This window comes from Pollicipes pollicipes, unplaced genomic scaffold, assembly GCF_011947565.3.
Source record: "Pollicipes pollicipes isolate AB1234 unplaced genomic scaffold, Ppol_2.1 Scaffold_2555;HRSCAF=2994_pilon_pilon_pilon, whole genome shotgun sequence".
In the NCBI taxonomy this organism is placed as follows: domain Eukaryota; kingdom Metazoa; phylum Arthropoda; class Thecostraca; order Pollicipedomorpha; family Pollicipedidae; genus Pollicipes; species Pollicipes pollicipes.
The window spans coordinates 45,837,441-45,862,178 of record NW_023596136.1 but is presented as its reverse complement, the minus strand read 5'-3'; the positions used below and the strand labels follow the sequence as shown (position 1 = coordinate 45,862,178).

At 58.2% G+C, this 24,738-nt stretch overlaps 1 protein-coding gene across 1 annotated transcript in view; it reads right to left on the bottom strand.

The window, feature by feature from the left end:
* Positions 1 to 24,738, bottom strand: part of LOC119101836 (myosin-I heavy chain-like) — a 78,612-nt gene that overhangs the window by 17,274 nt on the left and 36,600 nt on the right. The window contains 23 exon segments of the mRNA XM_037225263.1: positions 571 to 681; positions 1,008 to 1,126; positions 2,255 to 2,320; positions 2,323 to 2,394; positions 2,640 to 2,747; positions 3,200 to 3,316; positions 3,693 to 3,856; positions 4,299 to 4,473; positions 4,802 to 5,122; positions 5,234 to 5,341; positions 6,005 to 6,224; positions 7,228 to 7,260; positions 7,563 to 7,705; positions 8,154 to 8,290; positions 8,908 to 9,077; positions 9,566 to 9,781; positions 10,277 to 10,419; positions 10,737 to 10,976; positions 13,613 to 13,738; positions 14,993 to 15,235; positions 16,104 to 16,268; positions 17,949 to 18,167; positions 19,991 to 20,181. Of these exon segments, the coding sequence (XP_037081158.1) occupies positions 571 to 681; positions 1,008 to 1,126; positions 2,255 to 2,320; positions 2,323 to 2,394; positions 2,640 to 2,747; positions 3,200 to 3,316; positions 3,693 to 3,856; positions 4,299 to 4,473; positions 4,802 to 5,122; positions 5,234 to 5,341; positions 6,005 to 6,224; positions 7,228 to 7,260; positions 7,563 to 7,705; positions 8,154 to 8,290; positions 8,908 to 9,077; positions 9,566 to 9,781; positions 10,277 to 10,419; positions 10,737 to 10,976; positions 13,613 to 13,738; positions 14,993 to 15,235; positions 16,104 to 16,268; positions 17,949 to 18,167; positions 19,991 to 20,181 (3,607 nt within the window).

Here is a 24,738-nt window from a genome sequence, read left to right as displayed (position 1 = left end):
TCACTGGTCGGAGGGCGGGGGGGGGGGGGGGGGCGTCAGAGGGAGGGAGCTGGAGAGGGTCCGCTGCTGTTTCTCACTGGCCGGAGGGCGGGGGGTCAGAGGGGCGAGGGGGGAACGGAGAGGGCCCGCTGCTGCTTCCCACTGGCCGGAGGGCGGGGACGTCAAAGGGCAAGGGAGCTGTGGGAGACACTGAAGAGAGCCCACGACACAGGATGGCCGCGGGGGGAAGACAGAGGCCTCATCTGCACACATCTCGTCGTGCTAAGTTCGTTCGCTGCGTGTTCACAGCAGATGACGCGGCTGAACGTCAGAAGGGATTTAGAAAGAAGGCAACGATCAGTAAATGAATGCGCGATAAGGCACAATGAAGCAAAGGCTGGGGGACCGACTCACTCCACTACAACACTCATAATATGGGGCCATTCCAGGAACAACACAAACGAAATCGTATATCGCGTAATAAGTGGATGGATGACCTTAATCTGATCCACCACGTGTCATCTGTGCGTTTCAGAGGCACACGGCTAGAGAGCCGATGTCTCGCGCGCGCATCCGACGCCACCGACTCACATCTCCCATGAGGAGATGACGTCATACAGGTACTCGTGCGACTTGACATGATGCTCGCCCTCCGCCGTCGCTTGGAACACCGCCCAGCCGTCCAGGTTCCAGAGGCCGATCCTGCCACCAGAGGGAGTGGCGCACGTTACGGGGCAGCTGGTCACGGCAGCAGCGGAGGGCGGAGAGGGGGGTATGGTGTTGGCGGGGCGCGGAGTTAGGGCGAGAACGCTGAGTTGGGGGGCGACTGGCGCAAGGTACAGCAAGACTCTTCGCCGTGCGGCACAGTGCCTCCTTTGCGCGGAATCAAGCACAACAGACCTTACTCACGCAACGGCTTCGCATGCAGCCAGCAAATCTCTTTACACCGTTCAAATTCCCGAGAATCGTCCCGATGTGTGTAGCCGGCGCTTCGCCTCAAAGGCGGGACCAGCGGCTCGGCCACCCACCTGTCAGCGATCTTGGTCATGGCATCGGCAGCCGTGTCCATCGGGTGCACGTCCACCGCCTTGGTCATGCCGTCCAGGAAGAAGAAGCGGCACACGATGGTGCCCAGCCTCTTCATCGCCTGGAGCGAGCCGACACTGTCACCGGACCCACCACTGCTGAAGGTCAGTGTCGGCTAAGTCGTCCACAGCCCAGCAACGCCCAGCACCGCTGAGGCGATCGGCGAGCATGGCGTCCACGACAGAACAACCAACGACATCTCTTACAGCGTCGCCTGCACGTTACGAGCACGAGCCCACGGGTAACGGCGCGGCAGCCTGCCACTTCGACAGGGCGGGTCAGCACCAGATCCCAGACACCACGGCACATTGGCGGCCGGTGACGGGGCTCACCGTAACCTCCACTGCTCTGGGCGGGTTAGCGCCAGACACCACGGCACATCTGGCGGCCGGTGACGGGGCTCACCGTAACCTCCACTGCTCTGGCGGGGTTAGAGCCAGACACCACGGCACATCTGGCGGCCCGGTAACGGATCACCGTAACCTCCACTGCTCTGGGCGGGTTAGCGCCAGACACCACGGCACATCCGACGGCCGGTGACGGGATCACCGTAACCTCCACTGCTCTGGGCGGGTTACGCCAGACCACCACGGCACATCGCGGCCGGTGACGGGGCTCACCGTAACCTCCACTGCTCTGGGCGGGTTAGCGCCAGACACCACGGCACATCGCGGCCGGTAACGGGCTCACCGTAACCTCCACTGCTCTGGGCGGGTTAGCGCCAGACACCGCGGCACATCGACGGCCGGTGACGGGATCACCGTAACCTCCACTGCTCTGGGCGGGTTACGCCAGACACCACGGCACATCCGACGGCCGGTGACGGGATCACCGTAACCTCACTGCTCTGGGCGGGTTAGCGCCAGACACCACGGCACATCCGGGCCGGTGACGGGATCACCGTAACCTCCACTGCTCTGGGCGGGTTAGCGCCAGACACCACGGCACATCCGCGGCCGGTGACGGGATCACCGTAACCTTCACTGCTATGCGGGTGTTAGCGCCAGACACCACGGCACATCGGACGGCCGGTAACGGGATCACCGTAACCTCCACTGCTCTGGGCGGGTTAGCGCCAGACACCACGGCACATCCGACGGCCGGTGACGGGATCACCGTAACCTTCACTGCTCTGGGCGGGTTAGCGCCAGACACCACGGCACATCCGACGGCCAGTGACGGGGCTCACCGTAACCTCCACTGTGCTGGGCGGGTTTTTCCGGCAGGTCACGTGCGTGTGCTTGCAGTTTCTCCAGGGCACCACTGGACGTACTGGAGCGCTCGGCTGTCCGATGAGTACTGCGACTTGCGCAGGAAGCACACGAAGTACTGGACACGGGAGAGCGGGATGATCAGTGTGGCAGCCCACGAAAGGCCGGTGCGAGCAGCGACGCCAAGTTCTTATGGAAGCCAATCAGTCGGAGCACGTAGGTCTGACGTGTCTGGAAAGTTCCCGAGCAAACAGCCGCTCCTAAGGCCGGCGACCGACAATGCAGCACTTGAGCTAGAACTTCATCCGGGCGCGCGCACTTCAGTGCACGGCGCAATACGCACTTCAGGGGAATGCCACGTACCTTGAAGAGTATTTTGCCCGGCGGAAACGAGACGACGCAGAGCGACAGGAGCAGCCAGACCCGGTCCAGCGACTCCTGTATGGGGTTATTGGTGATCTGTCGTATACACTGCCGACAGACAATGACCATATCATCGGTTAGTCATTACAAGCCAATCCGCCACTCCAGCTGCGTGTTTGAAGGCAAACACTGACGGCTAGTGAAATCGATGCATGAAGATATGCGCTTCCTACAACAGCAGGTCGGCGGTACACGTGACACAGCCTGTTATTACGACTGGTCTCGCTCGGTGGCCTCAAATCAATAACAGGGGTTAACCTTGGTCCGGGGATCTTGCGGCGCACTCGCGCAAAGCCGACGTGACGCCTCACCAGCGCACCAATCAACACACCACGATGCCTACTTTCGGATCACTTTGTCGCAATCCGCTGTGCAACACGGACTGTCTTCTGGTTCAAAGGCCCACAGTCATCACTGGAGGGCCGCCTGCAACATGCTTCAACCGAGAAGCCATATGGCGGACAGTGAAAACAAATGCTACAATGTAGGAGAGAAATTACCTGAACGTAGATCTCATTCCTGAGCTCCTCCCGCTCGATTCCGTGCTGCACGATTGTCTGAATGGTTTTAATCTCCGTCTCCGGCTTCATATCGCCCTTGAGATATTGCTGCAGGTCCTGGAGACATCACAAAACGTATAACTGCATCAGTACCATGCGGCGCAAACACAAGCCGCCATGGTTTTTTCGCAAGATCGTGTCGAGGCTGTCCTTCACAATTGTCACGCGCACCCCGAAATAGGGCGTCTGACGATCACAAAGAATCTGAAGCGAGTTCATCCAAAACTCGATATCATCACCTTCTCTTCCACGGAAGGGCATCTGAAAACATTACCTGAAACTTCCAGACTCTCAGCACTGTCAAGAGCCGCCAGCTCCTTGCCACCACAACCCAATACCAGCGGGCGCTTCTCCCTTCCCATCAAGTCCACTACCGCACGCCACCGGAGCCTCAGTCCGGAGCCTCCCATCGCGGTGACGTGGAGGCGCGTACCTTGAATATGGCGCAGGCAATGTCCACGTCGTCCGGGTCGTACATGTGCACATGCGAGGTGGGTATGTGCGGCGCCTTGGTGTACGTGATCATCTCATACTTTGGCAGATAGTCGACAGAGCCGCCGGCGCGGCTACGGCGGCTCAGGGTCGAGATGATGGCGCCTGTGGGCAGCACGGGGACGCGGTCACCGGAGCTGGGGCGTCACCGGCCAGTCCCCCTGATGTCGCATACACCTGGCTGGCTCGCAAGGTCACGCGCTCTCCGCGAACGTCACGAAACCCGGAGGCCGTAGCTGTAGAACAAACTCAGCGCCACGCGAGTTACAAATACGCGCCTGCGTTTTATCGTGTTCGGTTGCTCACATGTTCGTTTTATCCTTTGTTTGCCGTTCGCTTGCCAAAAAATGTCATCAGCAATGGATCGATGGCCAAACGCGATTAATCGCTGAAACCTCGCCGCATGGTCCCTCGGTAAATCACGTCAAACCACCGATACTCCACAGCGTGATCTCTCGGCAGCTCCCGTCATACCAGTGAAACCTCGCCACGTGGTCTCTCGGTGGCTCCCGTCATCGAGCGGTGCCCGGTCGAAGAGCGGCCTCACCCTCTGGCACGCGCTCGTGCATGTTGAAGTAGCGCTCAGCAAACTCGATCATGTCGTGGTGCTCCTCCTGCTCGGGCTTAGCGTCATCGAGCCGCTCGAGCTCCTGCAGCTCCTGCAGCTTGCGCTCAACGCGCTGTCGGCGCCGCTGCTCGCGCTCGTCCTCCTCCTGAGATATCTGCGACAGGTCAGCGGGGGTCAGCGGGATTACCGTCCCTGGGCCCAGGAGGACAGGTCAGCGGGGTTACCGTCACTAAGCCCAGGAGGACAGCCGTGCGGGCGGTAGACCGACGGCAGGTGTGGGGTAAAGCAGGCAAAGACATGCACATGTGATCCCCGACACAATGGTCAGAAAGACGCAAATGAGAATCACCTTGATATTTTACGACGGCGCCCATCGGCACTAAATTAATTACCATTACGCTTATCCGGGCGGAAATCCTGCAGTTTCAGCATGAAACGAAACAAAATGAAACATCGCCGCCACTCGCTACAGCCCCACTTACCGACGCGCGGCGGCTGCCGTTCCTACTGCCGTTGCGACTGCGGCTGGGACTCTGCGCCTGGCTAGCGATGCGGGCGCGGCCGCCCGGCGAGCCGCTGCGCAGCCGGTGGCGCGCGGCGCGCTGCACCTTCTCCAGACCGGCGTGCGCCGGCAGACCGGGCGGCGGCCCCGGCGGTGGCACCGACGGGATGGCCGGCGGCGCCGGCTCCGGGTCGCTCGGCGCCTTCTTGTTGTTGACCAGGATGCTCTCGTAGATGGGCTCCTTGGGGATACGCTCGACCGGCGGCGGGCGTGGCACGCCGCCCGGCCGGTTGCCGTACAGCTCCTCCCCGGGCGGCGGCAGGATGACGTCGCCCAGCTCGGCGGCGCTGCCGGGCGCCGCCGGCGGCGGCGGCGGCAGCGCGCACGGCTCGGCCGGCTCGGCGGCGCGCGCCGGGGGCTCCGACGCGTCGTCCGGGAGCAGCGACGGGTGCGGCAGCGTGGGCGTGGAGGCGGCCGAGCGGCGCGGCTCGGCGGCGCGCCGGTCGGAGAGCTCGTCCATCTGGCGGCGGGCGGCGGCGGTTAACGGCCGGCGGACGCCGCGGCCGGGTGACAGCTGGGCTCTGAGGGATGGCACGAGCCGAACACCACCGGCCGCTCGGAAGACGCCCCGGGAACGATCAAACACTGTGTTATGTGTGGCCTTGCTGAGGCCAGCTGAAACTAGGCTCGGGTCGTGCCGATCACCATATTTTCCCTTTAACGGCTACCCCCAGCTCTTCGCCTCCCTCTGCTCGTCTCAAACGCTGCGTCCTACTAAACAATACAGGCCAAATCGTCGCTCGACAGACGCACCACGCAACACGCAGCAACATGCAGCAACACGAGAATACTGGGCTCTGACCACTCCGTTATTATGAACTTTATGGCACATTGCTCTGCTTGCCTTGGCCAGATCATTTCAGTCAGGCTTTTCTGATAACACGCGCATCTCAGTTCCCATTTCATCGACCTTCGCCAACCCGATTATACCGAACTCACTGATGATTCGACTGATCTACGCCAGCCCCGCATTAACTCCGCCGACTTCCCCCAAGAAGTTCGATTGTCTTTGACCAATTTAACTACAACTTCAATGACTTGTTTCCCATCCTGCTACCTCAACCGACCCGTTCTACCGCCTCCACCGGCCTATTCTACCACCTCCACCGGACCGTCTACTGACCTCCACCAGCACGGTTTGCTCCAGCTCCTCCAGGTTCTCGCGGATCTCGTTGACAACGCTGCTCTGTCCCGAGTTCATGTCGCTGAGGAAGGAGAACAGGTTGTCCAGGTCGACGGAGACCGAGGACTTGGCGCGGCCTGGCTGTGCCTCCGCCGCCGACAGCTTCATGTTCAGGTGGTCGGCGATCTCGGTCATCTCGTCGATCTCCTCCTGGATCAGCCTGCGACGAGCAGCGAGATGTTGCATTGCGCGGCGCGAATGGCCGTCGGTTCAGCGGTCCACCCTTCCCGCCCGTCAGAGGGGGGCGCTTCGACAGTGAGCAGACGGGGAGCAGACGCGGCGGCGGAAAAGACCAATCACGTCCAACAACGTATTCACAGCTGTCCTCAAGGTGGGCGACAAGTATCATCGAGTTCATGGCTGATCAGCCTACGCTCAGAGCTCAACTCTGGCGCGCCGCTAAAAAAAAGCAAACCACCTCGAGATGGGCATGCCTTGGTCGTGTTAGTCCATTGCGCTTAATGGTGCCGCCAGCTTGTTGTGGTAAGGTTGGGAGCTTCGTTGGAGGAACACGGTCATTTTTCATATTAACACCAAGGATAATGAATCATCAGGAAACCAGCAAACGCGCCGCTTCGCTGCACTTCGCTGCAGTAAGCGCGATAAGCCACCTTATTAGGATAGGCTTGGGCTTTGTCCAGAAATCATAGTTATTCGGTATCTTTTGCATCACGGAATATGAATCATGACAAAACTACGATGCGACATCATTTGCACAAAGACTGCCAAGTCGTCAACGGAACCCTATACAGCATACAAAGAAGTCATACATTTTTACCATGACTATCTACAGGTTGCGCAACACTCAGAGTATCTTGTAGTTATATATATATATATATATATATATATATATATATATGCATATATATGTATATATATATATATATATATATATATATATATATATATATATATATATATATATATATATATATATATATATATATATATATTGTTGGATATTACATCGTATCTGAGACAGATACTATATAAAAATAAAATTATCACGTTTTGTCATGCAGAGGCCATCAAACACAGTGGCAGGCTAGATCGTCATTTCAACATGGACATCGCCGTCCCCGTCACCATTGCAGTAACACTCGGTCCGTATGGCCAGAAGCTGGAAGCCTCTGCTGCGATTCTCCTGCTCCAGGTGCACTTACTTTCCATTCTGCTGGGCCTCGGGCGGCGGCGGCCTAGAAGCAGATCGAGGACACACGGTTACCGTGCGCTCTCAATGAGAGAAGCCCGCCAGTGGGCCTCGGCCGTGTCAGCGATACAACCTTTTAAGCCAGCGCGAGGCGCAAGCAAGCGGTCTTAGCCGGGCGGCGGTGGGGTTTCCCGACGCTCCGCGTCACGAACGTAGCGCACCAGTAAAACACTGGGCGGACTCAAACCGGGCAACGGCCCCCAATCGCGCTCCTGAAATATTTTCGGCCGGCCGTATGGCAACGTTTGCAAGCAAAGCAGCAGTCAAGTTCCGCGAAGCCTGTCATACTTTTCCTCGTCTTCCAGCCGTTTGCGCGCCTCCTCTTCCATCTCCAGGCGTCGCTCCTCCTCTTTTCGTTTCTCCTCCTCCAGCTTTTCCCGCCGCTGGCGCTCCTCCTCTATGGCTCTCATCTCACGCAGCGCGGCGGCCACCTGCAACCCAGCCCGGGTCGCCATGGCAACGGGAGCAGGCTGTGGCGCCGAGCTGCCAGCTTGTGGCAGAAGGTCCGCGGACAAGGAGCATCAAAACTGAAGTGATACAATTTGCGTCTACGTAGCGTGAATACCTTATCGGCACAATTCCAGAAGCGCTAGCACTAGGACTACCACCATTTTGGCGGCAGCAGTGCTTCCACTTATTTACCACAAACACATTTGACCGGGCTGAGGGCGACATGAACCGCACTGTCGCCACGTTGGCCATTCGGCTGAAGCTTTTACTGGGTGCATGTGCTGGCGACAACCTCCGCGCGCCGAAGTCTGCCCGACAGACCAGACCCGACTGCCGCGGCTAGCTTCCCCGCCGGCAGCCAGCCGCCGCTGCCGTGCCCCGTCCCCGCGCGCCGCTGAGCTGTCAGCGCCGCCCGGGTGGCCCGCTCACCTCTCTGGCGAACATGCCTCGCAGGTGGCTCTGCAGCACCACCACGGCGCGCCGCTGCCGCAAGAACAGCAGCCGCTGCCGCTTGGCGCGGTAGTGACGCTGTAGGCAGCGCACCGCCTCCAGCTTCTCCCGGTACGCTGCGGCGGCCGGGCACCGTCAGGGGGGGGGGAGGGGGGGGGGGGGGCTCCCTGGACAGTCCGTACAGCAGCACCACCGCCGGTGGGGGCGGTGCCGAGACGTCTCGTCGGTAGAGCACGCACGCCATCAGCGCATGAGCGCAGACCAGCACGTCAGCACACGCCACTGCCGTTTGTGGTACCATGTAGAAATACGTTTGAGGACGAGCTTTTCTGAGACTCATGTTATTATTACGCATGGACGCTATATTTTGAATAATGATTACTGACATCAATCCCATAGGTTATATGGTAGGTAGCATAGCACTACATTACGTGTCTCTCACAGAGGCTCCCGCAGAGGCTTTCGTGTCGGCTTGATCCTGACAAATACCTCCAAAGTCGCAAAATTCTGACCAATTCCAAAATCTGAGGCTAGACTGTCGCCATTCCAGCTTAACAGTGCGCATTTCTGCCTCCCGACATCACAAAAATGAGCAAACGCAGCATACAATCAATGCCTGCGATTGATGAACTACAGTCATGCCAACCCAACCAAAACACCATGCAACCCTCTACGCGCCACCCGGCTGGGAAACGCCGCACCAGCTCCTTGCTCCGCAGGGCATCAGACGCACCTTTCCGCCGGACGTAGCCGCGGTAGATCTTCTGCGCGCGCACAGCCGACCGGTGCACCAGCGCCGTGCGCTTGTCCTCCAGCGGCTCGTGCACACAGTGGCGCAGGAACATCTTGGTCTTGCCCATCTGCCACTCCCGCTCCGGCAGGTCGTGCTGCTTCATGATGAACCTGCCGCCCGCCGAGCGCAGTGGTCAGCAGGCGGGGCGGGGTCGCGGTGCGTGAGCATCGACACGGGACACCGGCTCTGGCTTCCGCGAACCTCGCTAGTTGTGGGACCGCGGCGCTACAGCCGAGCATTGTGCTGGTCACCGCTGAACACGGGCAGGCTGTAGACCGCCTACAGCGTACCGGATGCGCTAGTGATGTTTTGCGATGGAAACTTTCTGTTTGCGCAAGCTGGTGTCTCCTGAAAGTTTCTTTGAACAGCTCTGTCACCAGGTTTTTTAAGTACATTGGGTAAAACTCGTGGATAGCTATCTGTAAACGAGTCGAAGCTGCAGTGTGGCGCCACTGGTACCTTGATAAACTGCGGCCCTCCCGTCACGAATTTGTAGTGCGGCGTTACTCAGTACAAACCTGCGGTCCACTGCCGCTACCTGCTGCCCCAATCGGGGTCATGTCAAACACTGGCATCCCTGGCGCAACTCCAGACTGACCTGCAGCCCTCCGCCGCCGTCTGCTGCTTCCACCGACGCCCCGTCAGACACTGGTACCGCTGGCAGAACTCCAGCAGCGGCAGGTGGATGGGGAAGCCCTGCTTGCGAATCTTGATGATATCGAGCATGCCCAGGTACTTGAGCTGGTCCAGCACCAGAGGGTCGTCGTAGCAGTGAGACTGCTTCTTGCCGTTCGGCTTGATACACCTCACGTACCTGAAGCCAACGTGCCGGCTGGGTAATGGCTCTGACCCAAAAACAGTCTAGCGGCGCCTGTCTCTGACGTGGATACACAGCTTTCCAGGCAGGGCTCGGATTTAGGACATCAATGATCCTTGTGTTAACACAAAGCCATTTGCGCGGTTACCTCATGTGTTGATTACAAAACAACGGCAGAAGTTCACACATGAGGTTCAATAGCACAAGAAGATGAAACGAGAAGCGCAAGCATTGTCAGTGAAATACCTCTATCAAGCTTTGAAGACTTAAATTTAATATTCTAGCCTTTAAACATTAAAGTTTTGATGTCAACACGACGTCGACATCGACGAATACTCGCTGCGATGCAACAAGGGCAGAGGAAACTACGAAGCAGCGGTTTTCCAGTCAGTATACTACGGACAGAACGCCTACGGCCAGTGTCTGTCCTGTCCGGGCAGCCGCGCCCCTGATCAGCATCCCGGGGTCTCAGTCCCGACCCTGGCCGCGCACCAGGGGTTGCTGCTCTGCAGGAGGTCGACCAACGCCTGCAGCTGCTGCCTGAAAGCGTCGCTGACAGTCGGCTTGCCCTTGGAGGTGCCGCGCGACACGGTGCTGCTCATGGTGCCCGTGCGCGACATGCAGCTCAGCAGGTCCTGGCGGAGGTGCGGGACCAGCGTTAGGTGCCGGCGGCCGGCGCTGACGAGACGCTCCGCCGCTCGGCCGCGGTGAGGGAGGCGGCAGGAGCACCGAGACAGCGCCGGGTGCGCCAACTGCCGGCGTTACACGCGCCCCGCGAACACGGCATATGACGCGCTCACGGGCAGCTGGAGTTAAGACTGTGCCGGTTTAAGGTGCTTTAGGCAAGCGCATCGGCAAAAGTTGGCGTCCTACTTGGACGCACTGTCGCCATGGCAACAGCGAAGAGAGATACTGGCACCCGACAGCGCGTGCCTGTCCGCCTTCTCCGCACCTGGAACTGCGCCAACTCTTCCACAAACTTGTTCTTGGAGCGGCTCATGAAGTCGAAGAAGAGGTCCTGCTGCGAGTCGCGGTTCTTGTCGACGAAGCCGGTGATGTTGTAGGTGACGCGGCCAGCATAGTGACACACGCCGAACTCCGACTCCCAATTTCTCCTGTCCTCGCCCTTGATGTAGTACGGATGCGCCTCGAACTCCTGGTGCAGCTTGGAGAGGTACGTCTCGTCCGAGCCCTGCCGCGCAGCGGTGGTGTCAGCACGGTCGGGTCAGGGGCCAGCACGGTCAGGTCAGGCATCACCACAGCCGGTTCAGGCGTCAGTACGGTCGGGTCAGGCGTCAGCACGGTCGGGTCAGGCGTCAGCACGGTCGGGTCAGGCGTCAGCACGGTCAGGTCAGGCACCAGCACGGTCAGGTCAGGCGTCAGCACGGTCACGTCAGGCGTCAGCACGGTCGGGTCAGGCGTCATCACGGTCGGGCCGGGCGTCAGTACGGTCGGGTCAGGCGTCAGTACGGTCGGGTCAGGCGTCAGTACGGTCGGGCCAGGCGTCAGTACGGTCGGGCCAGGCCTCAGCACGGTCGGGTCAGGCGTCAGCACGGTTGGATCGGGCGTCAGCACGGTCTGGGCAGGCGTCACCACGGTGGGCCAGGCGTCAGCACGGAGGCGGCCTTTCACCGGTCGCCCGCCTGACTTGCAATCCGAGGTACCTCTTGACACCGTTGTCTGCAGCCCCTGACACCCTCGCCCCTGGCCGATCTGCTGCACCCGTCGCCCCCGAGCCTGGGTACACCCCCTGCGTCTTAACCGCGTCAGGAAGCGCGGGAAGTTGCTAGAAGTTGCCAGTCAGGCGGGCGACCGATGAGAAGCCGCCTCTAACAACCCAGACCGTCTTAATCCATCCATCTCCCACGAATTAGTGACCACGAGAGCCCGGCCGTACTCGCCGCCGCACAAAGAACCTACAATAGCACCCGGCTGGAGGCTGAGTCACAAACCCGCGGCATTTCCTCTACATAAATGCTGCTAATAAACTGCCGAGACTATCCACAAAAGGAAGCGGCATGTACAATACGATGAAATAAACATGCAAAATAGTTGGGGTAGGTCAGTAATGCTAAGCGAATGTGGGCAAGCGGAAGGTACAGTGATGTGGCCAGAGCCAAGTAAGGCCAAGTGTAAAGTAAGTTGGAGAAAAGCAACATCTGATACGGCGGCGGCGCATGCAGGTGGTCTTACCACTTTTCGACCAGGCACGATTGTTATGAGCAAGTGGCAGCGGTGGCAAAGCAGTCTCATTTCCAATAAGGCTTTACATTTAATGAGAAAAGCCACCGCCTTACATACTTAAGCCAATCGCACCGCAACATGACCAGTCTCACCCGCTGATGACCGCTCCATTTGGCACTATGTACGCGCTTTATTTACCGGCGGGCACAGCAAAAAACTGGTCGAGATCGCCTCACAGACATCTCCCTGCTTTGACCTTGGCCCGATCTTCCAGACACCGTTCAGCGCCCGAGCGTCAGCTGGTTTTAAATCCTGCCCGATCAAACCACTGGCTCCCTCCCCACCGCCGTCCGTCCGGCGGCGGAGCTCCGCGGTGCGGGTATGAGGTGTGCTGGTGGGATGGTGGGGGGGGGGGGGGGGGGAGGGGAGGGGCTGCACATCGGCTGGCCGGTCGATCCGCCCACGCCGGCCGGCTCAGTTCAGACAGAGCTCGCCCGCGAACGGCCGGCTCGAGCCGAGCTCGGCTCAGCAGCCAGGCCACCGCTGAGACGAGGCTGGCGGTAAAGGCGGCTCAGAGGAGAGGTCGGCATTGGGGCTGGGAGCGCAGACGGCACAAGGCGGAGGCAGCGGCTGGTTTGGGAGCGAAGACGGCACAAGGCGGAGGCAGCGGCTGGGCTGGGAGTGCAGACGGCACAAGGCGGAGGCAGCGGCTGGGCTGGGGGTAAATACGACACAGAAGAGGCCCTGGTGCGACGGGAGGAGGAGCAGGCGTGTGACAGGAGCGATATTCGGAGGCGCACGACAGATGTGCAGGCAGAGGCTGGACACGGATGGGACACAGTCGTGTCGTGAGACAGCCGGGGAACACGAGTGGAGCCGATGTGTGGAAAGAGATAGGACACATGCGTGGAGCAGGCGGGGCGGGCAGACAGCACGCGGACAGCAGAAGTCAGGACAGCAGCAGAGTGCAGTTGGCCTGCAGCGTCACATACAGCGGGAGGGTGCAGGGTGAAGCCCAGCGCACGAGCGTGCCAGCTGCCACCGAGTGCCGACGAGTGACGACGTGGATGTCACAGGCAGGCATTGGCAAATCAGAAATGTTTGTGGATTGTGAAAACGTTGAGTAGTAGCCGTGTTCAGAAACAAATATTGCGAGAAATGCATCAACAGTCCGACTTGTTTATGCTCCCAAAGGCCCCCGCCGCGAACAAATTGCGATACTTTAGCGAGGCGGTGGTCTCTCTCGCATCTAGTAATGCTCCTCATCAACAGCTTTCAACTGTGCCGTAAAATAATGCATGAGAATTCGCCTTTCAAGCGGTATCAGCCAGTTCTTTTTTGCTCGCGAATAGCTTACCTGAATTAGAAAAGCACCTATGAGCACACAATAGTTTATGGCAGCGACTCATAAATATTAATATCCAGTTTCCCAGAAAACAAACATCGTACAATAAGCCTCTTGTGCAAACGTTTCAAAACTCCTAGAGAGAATGAATGCAAGGTAATGGCGCACCCAACATCGGTGCTTCTTCGAAAGTTGTTGTCAGCAGTCCACAGGCAAACGTCAAAACACTCACGACTGCATCGAGAGGCAATGAGAGGCACAGCAATCACAAATGCACAGCACGTTTCCAATCAACCAACCTTTGGCATTCGGCATTCTTCCGAGAGAAGCTTGAGAATGCAGCGAGGGGGCTTCTCTATCAACTCCAGGCATTCGGAGTTGTCGGAGAACTTGATGTGAGAAAACTTTATCTCCTCTTGTCGATACTGAAAGTGAAGACATGGATCAGCGGGAAGAGAGCAATTCTGACAAAGCCGACCGCCATGGCGGCCGCCCCAGCACTTTCAGACCCCAAAGCCCAAGCGATCTGGCCCTATTCGAACCCATGCATGCGTGAACTTAACAATTAAAATCCAAGGGGTTTTAATAGGGGTTATGTCACATTAAGTCCTGGGGACCAATACACCAGCATGATAATCTAAAGTAGCTGACGCAGGTGAATAGAACATAAAATGCGGTGGCAAGAGAATCACTAAATGACCATCAAATGACGTCATGAAATGCATCACTACCCGTGACAAATCACACGACAAAATCCATACCCAAATTGTCAATGGTGGTGGACAAGACATGCACAAAGATCTCCCGGGCTTTTCGCGTTTAATTTGCAATCCAGTTAGTTTGTGGACATTTTTGCAGTTATTAAAACATTTATCTCACGCGTTCGCTACTTCACAGGATGTTTGTGACACACGATATTCATATCCAGATGCATCGAGTCTCTTTATGAAAAAACATTCTTATTTTAGTAAAAGGTACGGCGCACAATTCGTCGCAGTCAAAACTAGTTCCATTCACGCTTCAAAACAATGTTTTAGCCCCGTCAACGGTTGATAATCCGCCCCGCATGGTCAGCTGGCTGAGTTTGGGGGTCCGTTCGTCTGGCGCTACAAAGCGCAAAAAAAACAGCATGTCTCACCAATCAGACTGAGCAGAAATACAAACAAACCCCTGGCAAACACACCAACCCACACGCATGACAAAACGCGCGGGGTTGGCTTTACGGCAGCCGACAATTAAAATGTGATAAGGGAGCAGACGACGAAATGATTGATAGGGTTTGTCAGCCCTCATGAGACAAAGAGGACATCCAATATCCCTTCGTTTCCATTCACTATTTCGGAGACGGAAATTACGCCCGCACCTTCAAAATACGTTCCGTTCACACATGTAAAATCCAAAACAGTTTTATATTTTTACAGATGAACGTCTAATGTTGCTGCTGAACAAGGATATTTGTATGGTCTGCTGCGAAACCATTCCAACATGCCGTATCATATATCATCGCCAAATTGGTCGGCCGTTTCCTCCCAACGCAAACACCCCATGTAAACAAACCACCAAATTACAAACATTCCGCCCTGTGGCTTCCAAAGCATGAAACGCCACGATGCCGGGAGTAAGACATCCACCCAAGCAGCAATGCCTACGTTCTGACGAAACAAAGCAACGTCACCCACCGCCTCCTGCTCCAGCGCGAACACGTAGTGGTTGAAGAACGTGTGCAGCTTCTCGTTGGTGTAGTTAATACAGAGCTGCTCGAACGAGTTCTTGCCGAAGTTCTCGAAGCCGAAGATGTCCAGCACGCCCAAGAAGGCGCCACTGTCCTTGCCCGGGTTGGTGCAGGTGTTGATCTGGTTCACCAGCCAGGCGAACGCGCGCGAGTAGAGCGCCTTGGCCATGGCGTGACGGTTCTCATCAGCCTGACGGTGGCGAGGGTGGCGGTGACGGATGGCGTCCGGGTGTCCCGGACACATGGATGTGAGGGACGCCCGCGTCCGGCACGGAATAGTCAAGCGCGCTAGATGAATGCGTTGCTGTTGACGAAATGCCAGGCCCGCTCGCTCTGGAGATGACTGCCTCAGGCCGATGCCAGTCACACAAGCAGACAGGCTGAAAACAGCGCTGCGATTTGGTAGGCGTCCCGCCTGAGGGCCATACATTGTCGGGATTGGGCCACAACGCCGTAAGGAAGCGCCGCACGCCCCGTCTAAACCAGAATGCACCTAGTATCTTATCGACTTTGAGAGAATAGCTGAACGGCCGCTGCCTGTGCGACAGCACAAGCGTCATCGCTCCCCGCCGGTCACACACCAGGCCTGTGTTTTGCTAAGCTGTTTTCATCATTTCGCCCGAGGCAGTAAAAACGGTCGCGTTCATCCGCACGTGCACCGAGCTCGTCGCATAAACTTGGGCCGTCAGACGCCCTTCCAGACGAATGTGGTTGTTTTGAGGCCGCATGAGGAATGGTTGCGCCGTCCTTATTTCGCTGGCTCGACGGCCGCGCCGTCGCTAATCCGTTTCCCAGCGAGGCCGCACGATCTATTACAAAGATTACGTGGCCAAAAGTGCGCCGGAGGGCATTCGCGCGGGAAAAACAGGCGCCACGTTCGATGCGTGCCACGTGACTGCCGAGGTGCCTGAAACAGCTGGTGCGCGCCGGAGCCAGCTTCTATCGTGTTTCAAGGCGGCCGACTAGCGAGACACGCCGCACAAACAGCGCGGGAGGGCCGGCGTTTCCGCCCCCAGACGAGGCCGGCCAGCCGGCGGCGGGCGGCGGCAGCAGCTGACCTCCTGCGGCTTCAGCGGGATCTCGGTAATGTTGCCGCGCACGTTGATCTGGCGGAAGAGCAGCACCAGCCGCACGTCGTCCACCTCCAGACCGAGCAGCTTGGCCACCGTGGTCAGCACCTCGGCGTCGGCGGGCGTCAGCTCGGTCTTCTCCCCGTCCACGTCCTGCGGCAGCGGCGCACGGGTCGGGTCGGGTCGGGTCACGAAAGTCCGCGTGGGGTCGGTATACCGGCATCGATCGACGTCAGCTCGGCCTCCTCTCCCCAACCGTCTCCTGAAGCTGTAGTACACGCGTGGGGTCGGGTCGAGTCAAGTCAGGCCGGGGCAGAGGTCACAAGATCACGTGATACCGGGTCACAAGGGTTCATCATATCACGTCTGACCTCTCTGGCGACTCTTCGGTCTCCACTTCCCCAATATTTTGAGACAAAACGCACGGGCTTGGTGCCAGCCCACGAGTTAAGCATCGAGACCCAGCTAATTCCCACGGCAATGCCAGACAGAGTCAACGTCAAAGATGGAGCCGAGCACGGGCTGTCCCCGATATTACAAACGCGGAAGATATGTGACGCAATGCGCGGCGCACTCCACCCCACGCACGTGCCGAACCGTGCGCCACTCGCACGCGAAGCCGATGTTGGATAGATCCGTCAGAGCTGGAGGCGATGCTGCGCGCAGGCACGCACGCGCGCGTGGGATGTGAGGGACAGCATCAAACAGTGCGATTAAGATCACAAAGAGCGTATCCGTGAGCCTAGCCACCCGTCTAAATTCTCGCAGCCAAGCGCAACAGGATTCCACACATGCGCTGATATGCACCGATGGCGGCTTTATTTGAGTGCTATGTCTTCTCTGCCGGTGGTAATGCCGAAGGCTATGAAGCTTTGGCACATGGCCAACCCGCAGGGGTAATCCAATAAAATAACAACGATTTTCTATTGCAAGGCACCTGCCATGTTGGCGCTCTCAGAGAAATATCGCTACCGCCCAGTCAATGAGTTCTGATAGTCAACTGTACTGAGATCTATGATCTAATAGTCAACTGTAGTCCGGCCAGTGAGGTCTGACAGTCAACTGTCGTCTGATCATGGCTAAACTAAATTTATATCCACGCGTCGGTTTTCAGTTTTGCGGGTTTCAGGTACTGCTGAGACGCGAGCACTTCGCATCCAGACTGCTCTACCCTCGACCGAAAAACGCGCCGTCCAGCCACAAGCCACGCGCGGGCACCGTGACCGAGAGGTCTCAGACGACCGCAAAAACGTACTCTGGCGATCGAGACTCGCATTCGTGCCTCTAACCGGGCAAATTGTGGACCAGAAGGCCACCGTCGCAAAAACCCATATACTTTGCGAGATGCCCTCGAGCAGCACGACACGCGCTGTGGCAGATAGCGCTGGCCGTATTCGATACTGACGAAACAGCGCGTCCGTGTCGCAACCGCAGGGGGTCAGAGTCCCAGATGCCCGGGCGGTGGCAGGGGAGGGGAGATCGGGACCAGTGTCCAGATCGCCCACGCCCTCCTCGCGCCACTTGTCACATCCTTTCCCCTCCACCAGTCTCATCGTCCATCTCCTTTCTCCACGTGCTCGTCAGCTCAGTTACCTTCCCCCTCCCCCCCCCACGCACACACACACCCGGCCTTACTCTGATCCGTATTTACTCGCACACGTCATATACTTGTTCTGAGCCGGCGTGGCTGATGGACGGCGACAAGAAAAAAACTGCTCCCGATCGTCTACTGTTTCCCCTCCCTCCCCCATACCCGCACAAGTCACCCCCACCTTCCACACACCCTCCACCTCCTGTCCGCGTCCACGCCGACGCCGGCCGCCGTCCGCGCACCTGGAAGTTGATGTTGCCCAGCCAGAGGATGGCGGCCAGCGTGGCGTAGAGGCCGTCCGAGACCTCCTGCGGGATCTGCAGCACGCTGAAGGCCAGCCGCAGTGCGTCGAACCGCTCAGCGTCGTTCACGCCATCCAGCCGCACGCAGCCTGACTGGTGCAGGTAGCTGTAGTCGGCGGCCGGCCGCAGATGGAACTGGGCCGCCAGCTCCGCGTCCCGCTGGGGGAGGGGAGGAGCCGTCAGGTGGGTTAGTGGGGGCTGGCCGCAGCCGGAGCTGAGCGGCCAGTTCGGAGTTCCTCTGTTGGCGAGGAGAGGGCCGGGGTAGCTGGAGCCAAGTGGCCAGCACCAGCGCCGAGCTCCGGTCGGGGGAGCTGGAGCCGGGCGGTCAGCACCAGCGCCGAGCCCCGGTCGGAGCTGGTGCTGGTCTCTACGCCACGCGCTACGGATGCCGATTGCTTTGGCCTGGGTTATGCATGCACCAACCGTATTTATCTGACTTGCCAGCTATTTGCTTTTGCGAGCTTCCCCACAGAGTACGTCAAACTCCGGGTGGCTACAGTAACGCGCGTGTCGTCCGCAGCGAATGCCAAACAGCGTCGAGATGCAAGCCTCCACATTCCGCACGGTGCGCGTCGTTATACCCATCCCAGCACGGCCTCGGATTGTAGTCACCGGTGGCGGGGCGCGCAACAGCGCAGCGATGGCTCCCGGCCCGCCCCGGCCGAGGTCAGCGCCGCTGGCGGGTCCGGTAAGGTCCAACAGTCTGCCGAGGCTGCCGCCGAGCATGGAGGACGCACAGGGGCCAGACGCGCAAGCTCTGGGCTGACCCCGACGTATAACCGCAGGGCATTGATCACCCTCCCTGATGGGCCAGTGCTACAATGCGCAGCGCAGGCTGGTCAGCGAACTGCGCATCATGAGCGGCTTGCTGCCCAATTACGTGCTCCATTGCAGTAGTGTGTTCGTACTAACGCTCAAACGCTGCGCCTATGCCACTGCATTACAGGACTCCATCTGACCAACGCATCCCTTGTAGGCACCCGTTGCTGACCGTACTTCGCTGTGGGCGCTATCACCAGCTGATAGAACATGCTTCGCTAGAGACATGCTTTATCAGCTGCCAGCTTGTACAACATGGTGATATGAACGTGCTCACATCATGTGACATCAACTAAGGGGTCACTAGATCATAGAACACGCCGCAAGTGAGGCATGCTTTATTTACTGGTGGCGGTGATTTCAAGCGGGGGGGGGGGGGGGACGGTCATCAGTGACACGCCCGGTCTGGCGGCACAGGGTGAACCCACAGGGCTTGGCGGCAGATGCGTAGTGTCCACGTTTTAATGCGCTAGATATTCAAGCAGCATGCTGACCACGTTTTATAATACCATGGCATTATACCATGTTTCACCAGGCCGAAAAGTTTTATTATTTTATGCTATGACATGGCATGTTCTAGCACGATTCACCAGCACGTGCTAAACGGGTCTCACCTACGCCGCCGTCACCAGCTGGTAGAAGACGTGGTAGTGTCTCACCTGCACCGCCGCCATCAGCTGGTAGAAGATGTGGTGGTGTCTCACATGCGCCGCCGCCATCAGCTGGTACAAGATGTGGTAAGGTCTCACCTGCGCCGCCGCCACCAGCTGGTAGAAGACGTGGTTAGTGTCTCACCTGCGCCGCCGCCACCAGCCGGTAGAAGACGTGGTTAGTGTCTCACCTGCGCCGCCGCCACCAGCTGGTAGAAGACGTGGTTAGTGTCTTACCTGCGCCGCCGCCACCAGCTGGTAGAAGACGTGGTTAGTGTCTCACCTGCGCCGCCGCCACCAGCTGGTAGAAGACGTAGTTAGTGTCTCACCTGCGCCGCCGCCACCAGCTGGTAGAAGACGTGGTTAGTGTCTCACCTGCGCCGCCGCCACCAGCTGGTAGAAGACGTGGTTAGTGTCTCACCTGCGCCGCCGCCACCAGCTGGTAGAAGACGTGGTTAGTGTCTTACCTGTGCCGCCATCGCCAGCTGGTAGAAGACGTGGTTGGTGTCTCACCTGCGCCGCCGCCACCAGCTGGTAGAAGACGTGGTAGTTGCGCTCGTCCGGCCCCTGGAACGTGATGCGCGACTGCTCTAGCAGGTAGTCCTGCATGATGCAGCCCTTGATGTGCCAGTGCGAGTCGAAGCACACCTGCATGAAGCGCCCGAAGCGCGACGAGTTGTCGTTGCGCACCGTCTTGGCGTTACCTGCAATGCGCAAAAATAGCTGGTCCGGACGAGCGAATCGTGATGGCGACATTGGAATGGTCTCCGACTTCCACGCTGGAGACCCGGGTTCGATTCTGGGCTCAATCCTTTGTTACAGGGCCCCGCACTGCCCGCAGGAAGCCCGTCGCGGTCGCTGGTGCCCCATAAAAAGGTTGCGCGAAGGCATGCGTTACATCCCTAACAAAACAGCAAATGCACGTGCGCTGTGCAGTGTGCTGCACTGCGCGTACCAAATCATTCAGATGCGCAGTGCGAGGCGTCTAGAATCCACACCGTTTGCCCTGCATCAATAACAGAGAAGGCTTTCAAGTGCTGGCTGTGAAAAGCGTCGGATTACCCTGCTCTTGCTGCGACTTGGTTTGAGGGAGTCGGCACAATCCCCATAAACCCTCTGCCGGCTCCACTTCAGAAATATTCGTCGGACCCGGAAAGGGTAACGACTACACCGGCGGCGTCGTTTACGAGGCGGCAGAATTGCCGCGGGCGAGACGTGGAGATGAGGCTGCAACGCATCATTGCCGCCAGCGCCAGGTCATCACAGCCGCGTGGCTTGGCCTTTACGAGGCAGCCGAATGTGCTACTGGCCAGGCACAGTGTAGGCTCCTAACAAGCCGATCACAAGCTCTACTTCGCCTCACGCGCGAGACCCGTGCATCCCAACGAGCCGTCGTCACCACGGCTGGCAGAGCGCCTCCACCTCCACAGCGCCTGTGTCACACCGCCATAGGTTCTGCTGCGGCATGACAAAAGAGTGGCAGATACATCCCGTGCCTGCTAGCCATGCCTTATCACCCCTTCTACAACCTTGAGACTTTCACGCGTGGTTGCACTGAGACGCTCGCCTTGCCGGCTTTGTCAGCACTCCCCAGCTCCGCGGCACCGCGTCTCGTCGCCACTGCCTCGCGGGGGGTGTTTGTAGGCGCCTCCCGCGCGCGCAGCTGACGACCCTGCGGCGGCGTCGGCCGGCGTGTCCGACGAGCCCGACTAATGGCAGCCCAGCGAACACACCGACCGGCGCTGAATGAGCGCGATGATTGCCCGTTATCACGGCCGAGACTGCCGGGCGGGCCAGGAGTGGACGGACAGCTCCCGGCCGCGCCAGCCGGCAGCCGCCGGCGCCAGGGGCTACCGTCTGTCGGCGGCCGGGCGTGCTCGTCCTGGCCTACTCTCGTCTGGTTCATCCCGGCCTACTCTGGTCTGGTTCATCCTGGCCTACTCCCGTCTGGTTCATCCCAGCCTACTCCCGTCTGGCTCATCCCGTCATACTCCCGTTCCGGACGTGCTTCATGCTTGCAAGCTGGTGGGCTGAAAGGGGACGCAGGAATTTATTTCTGGATGCTCCTCAGAATAACTCATTTCGATTACTTTGGCGATAAAATGGCCATAGATTACGTTAAGCTGTTATTGCAATGACACTTTATGGTTATCATAGTTTTCAGACCCAAGGACTATAAAGCATTCCATCGGTCGGATTTCCCGAACGATGGAGTTTGCCGGGCCTCCTGGACGGGATCCAACTTTTCCCCTAAGGTTTATAAGTTTGCAGATTACGGACATTCAGGTGGCACATGCTATGAAATCTGCCTTCACGGCCCGACGACTTTATTCTTGCGCTGACTATTCCGCAGAATTTCATTCCGGGTCTGTTTGAGTTCTCTCAAAGCAGTAGACAAAAATTGTCGTGGCGCGGTTTGTTCGACCTAGTTGCAAACATCGCCACACTAACGTCACACGGCACTGACACCCCTTGCCTCGAACTGCAGCCTTAAGCCGAGCTGACGCCCAAACGATAGCGCCCCTACTAGCATCAGAACGTGCTGCCACAACGCGAGACCCCGCGGAGCCGGCGCCAGGCTCAAGCTTCCTTCCAATCTCCAACCCATGCGTCCCATCTCTGGGCTTCTCAAGTACGTGAGTCAGCGTTTTTTGGCCGCTTTTTACCGTCCCAGCCGTCTCGTTAGCTGGGGCGGGGCAGACCGCAGGCATCACACGGCCCGCCGTCGTCCTGATGCTGGCTGCAACAGAGCGCCGTCGAACCCCGGGCTCCAGCCTGTCCTGTCTCCGCCTTCTGCAGTCGACGGCGGTGTCGGTGGGCCTTGCCAGCGTTGCGACTGCTTGCACGTATGACGCGCACGCATGATCTTGTACCTGAGTGGCGTCGCGCGCAGAGGTACCTCAGCACTGCCAACTGCAGTGCAAAGCAAATGTCGCCCCTATCATTTGTCACGGGCTAACATCGGACGATTTATGCTGAACCGTTCACCAGTGCGGCGTGAATACATATTTCGCGCAAGGGTCTGCGAGCAGAAGCTGCTGCATCGCCACCACTTGTAGCGGAACGCGACCTGCGAATCCTTTTTGAGCTCACGCCCAACCCCGCAGCCGCGAGCCCTCCACATCGCGGCAAAACATTTTCGTCCCGGATTTACTCGGTCATTCGATAAGGCACGGCACCGGTGATTTGGTGGCCTCATTTCCTGCCGGCGGCGGCGCGGACGAGTCGTCTCCGAGGGAGAGGGGGAAGGGGAGGGGGCGTCTCTGGCTCTGGCCGCCCGTCGGACGGCGGAACGCCCCCGACAGCAGCCAGGCTAATCAACTAAAACCGAGCCGCGTCTGGACTGCCATCTTCCGCAGGGGTGACGGGAGCGGGAGGGGGGGGGGGGAGGGGGCGCACGACTGACCGGAGCCTCCTGATCAAGGCAGAGCCTGGGACCGAGCGCCTCGCGCACCAGGACTCTGGAGCATCAAGCCCTCCCATAGGGCGATCTAGTTGTTCATTTGATTGGAATCAAAGTAAGAAGGGGACGCGACACACCACTCCAAGAACTACTGTGGCCCCTCTTCGTTAATCGAGTTGGCCCAGTTCTTGTGCTCGCGCAAAGGACCCATTCGTCCCGAATCACAGCCGGCGCTATTGGAAATCGGGCGAGCTTTTGTCATCCCGGACAACCAACAATTCAGTGCGACCAAACCATTCCTGGAACCCAGTTCCACAAACGCCTCTTGTCACTGAAAAGGAAATCAGATCCCATAAAGTTTTTTTGTCTGCCTGGTGGACTGACGATGCCTCAGCGAGCTTGACGGCCGGACGTGTAACTGCTTGACGGCCGGACGAGTAACTGCTTGACGGCCGGACGTGTAACTGCTTGACGGCCGGACGTGTGACTGTTTTAGGGCGTCGCGTCCAACAAAACAATCTTCAGCGATTCTCTCCACCCTTCCGACGATTCGTCGGCAGGCAGCAGGCAGGGAGTTGCGGGCTAGTCACCGTCTTGATTAAATTGCGGTAAAAGTGGCATCAATCTTCTTTGCAGGCCGCGGCACGCAGCGAGACTGTAGAGGACATAGAAGCGTGCAGATCCGCAGCTCAAAATCACGGTCACTCGTCGTTTGGAGAAGGATCAGGCAAAACTACCTGTTGGCGTCAGGTTTACAATCACGCGCGTGCATAGTACTGTTTGAGAAAAACCCACACGCCTCGGCCTGCCGCACTTCTTGTCCGAGCTGAATGATGGAGAATGCATCCCTAATAAGTCAGATCATACCGTTGTGTGCCCACCAACATCAGCCACATGACCTGCTGCCGACCTTGTGACCTTTCAGAGCCGCGGCTGCCACCTCGTGGTTAGGCTGTTCAACAGCGGCAGAAGATGGGGAACGCATCCGCCGCAGACCGGGGGTTGCTGATGGTTGTTTTGAAGCCCTGACCGGTGCAACAAATTGCTTACAGCCTCGCTGTAAGTAGTTTGCTGGCCAGATTAGACCCTCCTCAGAAGCGTGGTAATTAGAGCGCCTCGTAAACCGAGAAAGTGCTGCTGCCTGCTGCATCGCTACCTGGTTAGAATAACATAGACGCATGCGTCGTTTCTCATCGCCACTGCAAGTGCAGTGGGACACTGGGAATTCTCAATCTCGCAGGAATCAGACAATCCCTCGCTAGCCGCTGTTATATCTTGTTCACCAACGACAAAACCAAGCGTTTGAAAACGACTTCGTTTCACAGCGGATGCTGGGTCAAAGTGAGCCTATCAATTCACAGAAGCCTAGCACGATGCTTACACCACACTCGGATGACTCAAGGGTTTCAGGTGATCAAACACAAAGCGGTTGTTTGCACAGCAACGGCCACACACTTGAAACTGACAGTTGACAGCCACTCGTACGTGGCCATGCAGGCACCAGGCGCGAAGGAAGCCAACCACACGAAAGATATCCAAACGATACAGGCGCAGTCTTGCAGATTGCGTGCGCGCCATTATGAGACACGGCAGAGAGCACTTTCAAGGCACGAATGGGAGGCAGTTCAGCAGCATGGCCCAGATTCCTGCGCGCATTTCAGTCCGTCATTCCTGTCATGGCGCACCTTGCGAAAAGTTTCCTCGAACAAAGGCCAAAACCGCTATTACATCGTAGCAGGAAACCTAGGGAATGTGCCGCTAGATTTATCACTGATAAAACTACCACGGCAACTGGCTTGAAGCTGGAGCTAGCCAGCCAAGTGATGGAAATGCGTCCATGAATGAATGAAATTTACAC